This window comes from Oryza brachyantha, chromosome 1 (assembly GCF_000231095.2).
Source record: "Oryza brachyantha chromosome 1, ObraRS2, whole genome shotgun sequence".
Taxonomy (NCBI): Eukaryota; Viridiplantae; Streptophyta; class Magnoliopsida; order Poales; family Poaceae; genus Oryza; species Oryza brachyantha.
In genome coordinates this window covers 5,457,701-5,468,790 of record NC_023163.2, presented here as the reverse complement: position 1 = coordinate 5,468,790, position 11,090 = coordinate 5,457,701, and the positions used below count along the sequence as shown (strand labels likewise).

The 11,090-nt window shown below is 39.1% G+C and overlaps 1 protein-coding gene across 1 annotated transcript; it reads left to right on the top strand.

Annotated features, from left to right (window-relative positions):
- The first annotated feature begins 6,704 nt into the window (after positions 1 to 6,704).
- Positions 6,705 to 11,090, top strand: LOC102700836. The gene is made up of 5 exons (XM_006643876.3): positions 6,705 to 6,957; positions 7,767 to 7,859; positions 7,982 to 9,282; positions 9,494 to 9,611; positions 10,148 to 11,090. The coding sequence occupies exons 3-5, from the start codon at positions 7,993 to 7,995 to the stop codon at positions 10,825 to 10,827; spliced, it is 2,088 nt and encodes a 695-aa protein (XP_006643939.1). The 5' UTR covers positions 6,705 to 6,957; positions 7,767 to 7,859; positions 7,982 to 7,992; the 3' UTR covers positions 10,828 to 11,090.

The window sequence follows — 11,090 nt, the reverse complement described above, 5'->3', positions numbered from 1 at the left end:
GCGTCGCCGCCCTGCCCGCTTCGGGGATTTTTGAATGCCAACGGCTGGCTGGACAGCGGCCGGTTGGTTGGTTGGTTGGTTGTTTTTACTGCCACTTTTAGGGATGATGATAAAATTGTAATTTGGAAAAAGAAAAGTGGGGTAAAAATCATTTAAAAGGATGGGGAAGGAACTTTTGAGGTGCATCTCGAACAGGATAATAGTTTGCTTGTGTGAAGGAAAATTATAGAAACAATTAATAATGAGTTGTGTGTGTGGGTTTTAAGTGTTGCTTTCGTTTGAAAAGGTTGAACCCATATGGCGATAAATGTTTCATGCGTGTCGTTTTGCCGAACAGTTGTGATGTTTTCACGCATGGCATTTGTCCTTTTCTATAATAAGTATTCCATTCATGAATATTTCATGCATACTGATAAATAATTTAGGCATATGTCGATAATTCAAGCGTTGGGTAGAGTACTCCCTCTAATCAAAAATATATCATTTGACTTTCTTTTTCAATTTTCTTAATCTGATTTGCATTTTTTATTTTATATAAGTTTATAAAAATCGTAAATCTTATGGTATTGTAAAATATAAATAATTTATGATATTTCAAAGGTACTTTTAAAGACAAATATACTCATACCCTTTCCAAAGAGGATGACAAAGCAATTTGTGAGAAAAACTGCAAGATAATGGTAATTGTTTGTGAGTACCAAGAAAACCTATAAACAAATTGAAGTCAAGTAACATGTCATATATGTGGTTTTTCACTGTTGCTTAGGTTTGAAATTCAGGTAATAAATGATACATGCATGTTATCCAGCCCAACATTGTTCACATGTCACACATGCTATTTTTTCCTTTCCCGGCCGTGAATAAACATGACATTTACAATTACTCCATGCCTCAATGTGAAAATAACCAATCTCAGCCCATATCCAGTATTAAAAGTATAGGTGATTTTAGACCTAAAGAAAACATTGGTAAATGTTATGTTTTCAAGATTGTGGCACGTTTATTCCAACGTTTTTGCTAGCAACTCTAACAAATTCTCCATATGCCTATCCAAACCAAAATGTGACAAACCTCACCGAAAATTACAGGTTATTTGGTTGCTAACCAAAGTTTGCCTCATTTTGCCACAAGTCTGGCAAGTAGATTTCATCAACTTAGTATAGTGTTTTGGTTCTCATCACAAGTTAGTTATGCCAAACTTTTCTTTATATTGGCTTTATATGTCACAGAGACGATAAGTTGTGGCAAGGAGGCTAAAGTGTGGCTTCAATTTTCTTAACTACAACTTTAGCAACTAGGTACAAAAGTCTAATTGGACTTTCTTAGACAACCAACTAAACAAGTAGTTACCAATTGAATGCCCAAGCCATATGGCCTACCAAACTCCTCCCTTGCTGGCCGAATTTGGCAAGCTAGAATTTCTCAAATATGGGGGCCCATCACCTCTCTCCCCCTCAGTCAACCTCCTTCCGCTTGACTCATTCCCACGAATGTGAGATGAGAGAGGGAGATTGTGGCCAACAGCGTTAGCGAGAAGGTGTCCTTGGCAGTCAGGTGGCTGTGTTTGGTGAGAAGTGCCCCGAAGCTACGTGACTTAGGCATATGTAGTGACCTAGATTGGAAGAAGAGGCTCTCAACAAGGCTAGCAGTGGAGGGGGTCATCATGTCAACACATTACAGTTACAACTACTCACATGAAAATAATCGATCCCAATACATGTCAAGTAATAAAAGTGTGAGTAAGTCTGCATCTAACAGAAATTTTGGTAAAATCCTATATTCTCAAGATATATTATGTATGTTTATTCTAACCTTTTTGCTAAGTTGGCTAACTGGTTGTAGGCTACTCCGTGAATTTTCCATGGTCCCCTTTGTCTCTTCATTCGCAATCCACTCCTTACTCTTATCAACTTTGGTTAAACATGCCAGGTAACGCCTAAAGATTCTCTGTAATCGACAATGATGAATCTAAGATATAGCCATTCGCCCTCTTACGCCATAACCTAAAAACATTTCCCGAAGCCAACTGAGTGACTGGCTAGCATTTAGGTGGTGTTTAGTTGCCAAAATTTTTTGGCAAAAACATCACATCGAACGTTTGACCGGATATCGGAAGGAGTTTTCGGACACGAATGAAAAAACAAATTTCATGGCTAGCCTAGAAACACGAGACGAATCTTTTTGAGTCTAATTAATCCATCATTAGCACATGTTTGTTACTGTAGCACTTATGGCTAATCATAGACTAATTAGGCTCAAAAGATTTGTCTCAAGATTTCTTTCATAACTGCGCAATTAGTTTTTTGGTTCATCTATATTTAATGCTTTATTTAGGTGTCCAAAAATTTAATGTGATGTTTTTTAAAAAAAAAATTGGAAACTAAACAAGGCCTTATATGATTGAAATTTTATACCATAATTTAGACATTCATGTACTGATTAGCATGATTTCAATCGTTCCAATGATTCCGGAGCCAACTGAGTGACTGATAGAAAATCTAATCAATTCGAAATTTGCACCCCATCTTTTCACTTCAGCTAAAAAAATAATTTTTTAATCTTAAATTTAGAGTTGATTTTAGATTATTTTTTGCTAAAGTTTATTTTTTATATTAATTTTTTTATAGTTAAGAATAAATATATATAAATTTTATTAACAAATTACTCATGCCCTCAAAAGTTGATTACTAAAGTGAACGTGACTAAAAAGAAACACCCTTTTATGGGTGGAACCCAAATACACTGGAGTATTGGGATCAGCCAGCATCCACGTCATCAGTAGTAGCGGTACGGTAGCACTACTCCACTACTTAACTTACCTCTCTCTCATAATAACTTTATTTTTTTAATTTATTATATAATATTTTAACTATTCATCTTATTTGAAATTCTTTTTAACTAATATTTTTTATTGGTACTAGATAATAAAATATAAATAAGATTTTATGCGTGACTAATTTTTTTAAGTTTTTATATAAATTTTTCAAATAAAACGAATGGTTAAACGTTAGATAGAAAAAAAAGTTATTATGGGAAGGAGGCAGTACTGCCCCTGTTTCCACCACCGAATAAGGCCTGTTTAGTTCCGAAAACTTTTTTTAAAAACATCAAATCGAATTTTTAGACACCTAAATAAAGCATTAAATATAGATGAACCAAAAAACTAATTGCACAGCTATGTAAGAAATAGTTTGAGCCTAATTAGTCCATGATTAGCTATAAGTGCTATAATAACCAACATGGGCTAATGACAGATTAATTAGGCTCAAAAGATTCGTCTTGTAGTTTCTAGGCTAGCCGTGAAATTCGTTTTTACATTCGTGTCCGAAAACCCCTTCCAACATCCGATCAAACATTTGACATTACACTCCTAAATATTTTCTCAATCTAAAAACCACCTAAATGACTACTCCGTATTCCACCAACGCAAGTGGACAAAATTCACAGCAGGCGATACTATTAGCAGCAATACTAGTAGTACGTGTACGTACGTATACCCACGTCCCGGCCGGCGTGCTGCCTGCCACCGGATCGCCTCTCGGCCGTATCGCTATCTGCAGCGGCAGCGGCGCATGTGCACTGCAACCGCACGTCCGTCAAACGTGAGGAAATTTTAGCGCCAATGGCAAACAACGCAGCAGGAGTGGGATGGGCAGGCTGCACCGACGCGCCGGACAAAGCCACCCACATGCGCTACACCGCCCACGGAGGCATACTCTACCTGTGCGATAGGCTCCGTTTGACTGAGTTACCATAGCCCGCAGCTTCAAATAGAATCTTTTATTTATTACTATTTATTTAAACAATATTTAGATTTTAAAAGTATACTTTAAAAGTTGAAAATGTATCGGTTATTCAATAGTTAGCTTATCACAAGTTATTTCTTATAATTTTATATTCTTTCAAACATGAACATAGCGAAAATACATACTCTCCCTCTGTCCCATACGAAACAAACTTTTGGAAACGAATGACATCTATGGGCTATAAGTTGATTTTTTTTCTCTCCATTTTGTGCGTGTGAGGGAGGGTAGAGGGTAGTGCAACGGGGACCCGAGACCCGATGGGTATTTACTCCATTAGAATATGGATATGAGCTAAATATATTACCTATGGATAAGTAATTAGGCAAATACTTTCACTCGATTGGTACACGGGTATGAAAACGTTCTTATGATCTCTATACCTGTTTATCCATGGGTAATAAATACCCGCAACTTTAAATGCATGTCATGGTCTAATATCAAATTAGCCTAACCTAATTAACCAAAACCATAGGTATTTAAACCATCCATACCTTTTCCACCACACTATATGAATATGAATGTGTGATGTCCTAAGTATGTAGCGTCTATGCAATATACTATATGGAAACCGTGGTATTTAGATTGTTTTGAATTTTTGCGGGTATATGGGTGACCCGACGGGTAAGGTTTACTCAAGCGGATATGAGTATGGGGAAATTTTCTTACCCGTGACGAGTATGAGTATTTTAGTGATATAAAATTTTACTAGTGGATATGAATATGGGATGACAATACCCGATGTGTATTTACCATAGCACATGCACTGTGGCAGTGTGCTATTCACACAGGCCATTTCTTTCCTCTCCACGGATTGGGTTGTTGGAATTGGGATTGGACTTGTTGGGAGACTTTTGGAGATCTCTCTGGTCAGGGTGACAGCTTCGATCCGGACATGGTGTTGCCGGCACATGCGTCCAATGATGCATGGGGGCCCTGCAGCCTCCTCAGCCCTGCTACCAGTACACCAGCACATTCTCACTGACCAGATTTCAAAGAGCATACTGTCGTGCATTCATCAGATTCGCAGATGCAATTTGCGAAATGTGATTCACGATGGCCGGGGCACCGCACCGCTTGCGATAGCTGCGTTTTCGTCTTGTTTTCCCTCTGCTGCCAGGACAAAACTCTCCTCTGATCATGGATGGCATCGTCCGATCAGGTCCCCGGCAAGCCCTGTCAGATTGGGATTGGTGGTGGCGCCTTTGAATCTGAAACTAGTCCGAAGAACTCCATTTGCCTCATCGTTTTTCTTTCCGAGAAAAAGTGAAATAGTTTATTTGTAATGAAAAATAATCTGTGCGTATATATATATATATATATATATATATATATATATATATATATATATATATATATATATATATATATATATATATATATATATATATATACACACACACACACACAACTGTATTATAGTGTTTAAAAGTAACGCTATGAAACAAATTACAATAACAAGGCACAAAATCAAATCCATACTTACTTTTTAAATTTTAGATTTTGACTTATAAATCAGTTGTAGAAGCAAAAGAATGAGAGCCACAAGGGATTTCGTCCTTCAACTTTGTTCCAAAATATAAAAGATTTTCACCCTCATATATACGCTTACGTTTATGCTTATGCTTATAAGCCAAAATTTATAATTTTAACCTTGAATTCAGAGTTGATTTTGGTTTTTTCATCGTAGCTTATTTTTTATATTTATTTTTAGATCGCTAAAAATATATATATATAAAAATTTATTTATAAACTATTTTTCGTTTGCAAATATATCATTTTGTTTTTTGTTAGAAAAGCCAAACAACGACCTCCAATATACTTCTAAGGTAGCATTTTTATTCTACGTCAATCAACTTTACTCCCAATCTATTAATAACTTCTATAATAATTTATCCTCTAACTACTCCCGTCTTATAATATAACATGTATTTTTGCTATTTTATTATTTAGAAAAACATAATTTACCATGATTATCATAGGACGGAGGAGGTAATTTGGGCCTATGCTTTTTCTGCTCCCTCTAGTGAAAAGAATGTTTTCAGTATTTCACCCGATATTACTATTGTTGTCCTGCCGCGCACATGTGCCCATAAATATTGCAGATTGTGTTGTCACTGTGTGTGCTTTCGTGAGCACGGATGCTAAAATCTTAAAAGCGCCCATGATTAATTGCAGCATGGAAAACCTTGGACAAGAAAACCGGGTAAAATTAAATGCCTGTGTCAAATCCAAAAATCAATGTTGAGACAACCAACTACCTAACCATACAAGAGAAATCCTGAGCAACAGGCAAGAGCCAACATCCTCTGCTTGTGAAGGCATTTTGAGAGAAAAAATAAAAGAATTAAACTGTTTTCTTTGAAAACCCGTAAGCTTTTAGATTCAAAGTTTCAGACACGGTAAAAAATGTTTCAGTGACAATATTAGCACCTACTGCTTCTTCCCAGAAAGAAATTACTTTTCTGGCTTTTCATTTATCCCAAAAAATTTTATTTCTAGATATTCATTATGCTTAAGGAGAGCAAATGTATTAGGGATCGTTAAAAGCAGTCAACAAATGCATTGTGATTCATTCCCTCCGTTTGCCCTATCTAGATTTATTACGTTCATGTGAAATTTAGAGGAAAAAAACTAGAACATCTAATCGGAAGTAGTACTAAAATAGTTTGCATTGGAGTTTATATAAGCAATGGCCATTAGGAGAAAGAGGGAATTGGTATTACTTGGGTATGACACGCTGGCCCCACTGCGCAGTGAGACAGACCTGAGTTGGCATGGTCAAAAGTAAACGAGCCCACCACCGGGGGTGTGGCTACCTGTCCCCTTCCTCCTCTCCCCTGCTCACCACCCCGCATCAAAAGACTCTCTCTCTCTCTCTCTCTCTCTCTCATGGCCGCCACCACCACCACTAGTACTGTGCCGTGGTAGTGGCAGCAGTAGGAGGTCGCTGCAGAAACCCACATGCCGGTGCCGTAGCTAGCTAGTCGTCGCAGCGGCGGTATGCTACTAGTATAGTATAGCCTTCTTGTCCTCCTCCTCCTCCTTCTTGCACAGATCTTGGGGGCAACAACCAAGTTGCAGGCTTGCAGTAGAAGAACCTCGGAGAAGAGGCTTGTCCCATCGGTTGCATTCTTGCGAAGAGGAGCCAGAGGTGCGTGCCATGCTGTCATTTGCTTTCCCTCTTCCTTTCTCTTCGCTCTTGGCTTCTCGTTTAGTTTTTAGACTGAGAATTTGGGGGTGGTGAGTTGGTGATACGAGGTTTCTGAGAATCTGAGAGACGGTTTCTGAAAAAGTTGGTTTTTTTTTTCCCGCTTCACTTGCACTGGGTTGTGGGATTGTTCAGTTTGGGGTAGGTGAGAACCAGAAGAATGAAGGGGAGTTCAGGCTTAAGAAAATGTGTAGCTTGGCTGTGGTTTCTTTGGCCATCTTGTTTAACTAGTTAGGGATTTTGGCTCTTTTCTGTCGAACGGCAGTAAAATTAGGAGAATTTTTTGTGTTTTCAAGATAAAGAACATGATACTTTGTTGTTGGCAGTTTGGGATTAAGATTTGCACGTTGAATTTTACAGTATGAGAGTCATGTGCAGAGTTAATGACCTCTAACTACTACCATCCCGCTTCCATCTTGATTCTGTTCCCCTTTTCACTTTTCTCCTTTCTATTAGGGCACTGCTTGTGAATTCTTTATTCTCTGTCATCTGTATGAAATTTGAGCACTGATGAACCAAGAAAAAGGACGCGTAGGTAGTTAAAGTCGGTCAGATATTCCGTGGGCAGATAGAGAAGCCCACATAGCTTTCTTGTAACCACTTCTTCAACTGCTCCTTGTGAATCAATTGTTATATGCTATTTGAGTCTGTTTCTTGCTAAAGAAATCTTGGGTATATGATATTATTTCATACATCGTTCTAATTTTCTGTATTTCCCTCTGTAAGAGTAGCTTTCTTGTACTACTTTGCAGCTTCAGGATAAAGCAGACACCAATTCCTGAAGGAAACAAGTTCTTAAATTGACACCACTTTCAGAAAACTATTTTGTAAAGATTCAAGATAATGTAAGTTCCCTCCCTCCTCGGTTTGACCTAAAGATAATTTGCTTACTTGAATTATTTTAATATCTATTGTTATTGTCTGACCGTTTCAGTTTTGCCAATTTGTATTTCTTCTGTTGTTTCAGAAAAATAGAGTATGTATCAAGACAGTTTCAGGTCGGTGGTTTGCAGATCCCTTTCAAAGAGTCTTCCCTCCAAAACCAAGGAGAGCAGCTATCCTGAAACAGCTCAATGTGCTCTCCCTTGTGTTGTCACATTACAACCTACAGTTTGTCGAAACTGTCAAGGCCGGGATTGGAGCCCATCACAAAGCAACCGGGAGGATAGGTCCATGGTGCTGCAGAAAGATTACCTGATGGCATCCTCGCTCTCCAGGCGTTTCGCGGAGGACCTCCTAAGAGGTGCCATGGACCTCCAGGATTCCCTTGCGATGCTCGAGAAGTTTCAAACTGCATCACGAAGCATGAGGATATCAAATAAGAAGAGAAGGCCAGAGGCTTGTGAGAAATCACCAGACAACAGTGTATTCCGTGAAGCTATGTTGGAAGCATCAAATGCCAACAAGACAGTGGCTAGAAGTGTCAGCAATGGATTAGATGGGCAAGTAAGGAATTCTACTGATGAGCTGAAAAAAGTGGTCAAGGATAGTTTTTATAGGAAGAACATCTTGTCAGCATATTCCAATGATGAACAGGCTTCCGTGAACAAGTCATCACGCTACACAGCAAACAAGACTTTGATATCCAAGCCTAATGATCAGAAGAAGGCAGCACCAAGATCATTGCCATCTTGTGCACCAGGGCAGCCTGACAAGTCCAAATCCCCATGCTTGGTAGCGAAGCTCATGGGCCTTGAAGGACTGCCTACACACAGTAGCAATACTGTCAAAAAAGACGAGACGATGAAGACAGTAAATTCACCAAGGGCACTTTTTGATATTGAGATGCCTAAGGTCCAGCAAAGTGATGATATGAATTTTCCTTATTCCCGGAAGAGCATTGTTTCTCTGTATGATTCTAATGCGATTAATGAGCTTGGCTCAAAGAAAGCAATTCAGAGGGGAAAAGGCATTGATCAACCTCAAACCAGAGCATCCAAGGATATCAAAGTTGTATCTCACACAAGTCGAAAGCAACAAATAAAAGAGACCAGTGAAATGGGCAGGAGTAGTAGTGACAAACAAAAACCACATTTAACTTATAGGAACGGAGAAGGGAGGAAAGATTCCAAGTCTAAAACAGGATCAGCATCTCGTTCTAATGCTAGCATAGTGAAAAGGCCTGATAAGAAATCTACAATTGCATCAAGTACCAGCAGTTCTTCAACATGTCGCACAAGGAAACCGGTCACTCGTAAAACACCTAATTCGAGAGAGAAGGCAGTGCCCAGTAGAAGTCGCAAGAACTCAGCTATTGATGACATTGTGGTATGCATCTTCTATTATAGGCTTATAGCATAGACTGGAAATATTTTATTCATCTGAAATATTGAACCATTTTGGAGCACTGTACTGTCAGATTTGCAAAATCTATCATTTTCCTCTAGAAGTTTCAGTTAAATCATTCAGACCTGGAATTGGAATGGTTAGTTGAAATAATTTATTTCACTTGAATCATGGATGTTTTTTGCTAATGTAGGCATACGAGCTGCACAGAGAGTTCATCCAATTTGATGGTCTATCGACAGAACATAGTGCAACACCTAGTGATGATAGCTACCAAAGTGTTGATTGGGACACACAGCCTTGCACAGATGGTAAGAAAAGCTAAATTTCCTTCTGTTCCTCTAAACATGTTTTCATTATATTTTTGAAACCTGTGGCATAAGAAAATTCTAAATGTTGAACTTCAATCGATTGCTGGAATGTGGAATAAACCAGGTCGTCCAAGTGGAATGCTTGTAATAATCTGTATCATAATATCATTAAAGTAGTAGGTATCTATTGCTGTCTTGGATATTATTATATCTTATTAGAAACCACAGAAATATAGGTGACTGAAGTAAATGTAGTGATACTGAAAATCCATGTATTTTGATCTAGATAATATTTTTTTTACAAATTGGTAGTCAGAATTAAGAATGTTTGACTGCAGATATTCTAGGACAACCTAGATTACTGATTTACACTGTATTCTGCTTTAACTATTATAGAAATTAATCCCACTTTTATTTACAGGTTTGTATCTAATAGCAGTCCAAGATGATTAATTGCATCACTTTAAAACCTAGATGTTTTCCCTTGCAATGAAAGAATGTGTTTTCCACACTGAACAAACATCTTTTCATGACAGGCGTCCAGGAAGATTTGAGTGAATCCTATGAACCTTCTGTGGCTACCAGCTCTGCTGAAAGAACCGATTCAACCAACAGAGATGGTTTTCACCCATCAACGCACTTAGCATCAACAAATGAAGTTGAAATAAAGGACGAGATGAGCCTGCTTCTCCTAAGTGATCAATCATTCCTGACCAGGGCAGCAGAACTCATTGGCATTGGCGCGTCCGAGATCGACCATCTGGTTAACCGATACAAACGCATCCCCAACCCCAAGAAGGCCCAGATGGAAAACCACGAGCTTTACCTGGACATCGCGGCAGAGCAGCTGGAGCGGAAGCACCGTCAGCTGAACAGCTTCTGCTGCACCGCAATCTGGGGCCAGAACTACAGGACGGCGGCATACTTCTCGCTCGAGGCATTGCTGACAGATGTTCGCGACACGGCTCGAGAGCTGAGCAGCTACGCCGACGATGAAGGTGGCCTCGGCGCCACAGGGGGGGACACGCTGTACGTGAAGCTGGAGAGGGATCTGAGATGCGCAGATGCGTCGATCAACAGCGCGTGGGACATGGGCTGGGAGGACTGGATCTGCATGGAGGAGACACAGCGCTTCGTGAGAGATGCTGGGGAGAGGATTCTTTCAGCGCTCGTCGAGGAGGTTGCTCTGGACATGTGTGGGCACATTGAAGCATAGGTGGTTCTTGCATTTGTTGAGCACTGTTTAATTGTTTTTTTTTTAGCTTTGTTCTCCGCTTGGCTGGCACATACCATGCTTGCCAGTTTCCAGTTGCTGTGCTTAGATTTCACCTGTGTAAATGTGCAATGATCTAGAGAGTTGCCTAAGAAAGTGATGGAGTTTTTTTTTTTTTTTTGGTCTCCACCAAGAAACGGTTGTAATTTTTGTGCATAAGGCATGAAAGCATGAACAGACAAAGGCCCTTTTTTTCAGTAAATTTC

What these genes read in the sequence shown, in the direction of transcription:
- LOC102700836 (XM_006643876.3), top strand. Translation starts at nt 7,993, where the DNA reads ATGTATCAAGACAGTTTCAGGTCGGTGGTTTGCAGATCCCTTTCAAAG. An exon ending in CAGCTATTGATGACATTGTG is followed by an intron (nt 9,283 to 9,493) that starts GTATGCATCTTC and finishes TTGCTAATGTAG; the next exon opens with GCATACGAGCTGCACAGAGA. An exon ending in CACACAGCCTTGCACAGATG is followed by an intron (nt 9,612 to 10,147) that starts GTAAGAAAAGCT and finishes TTTTCATGACAG; the next exon opens with GCGTCCAGGAAGATTTGAGT.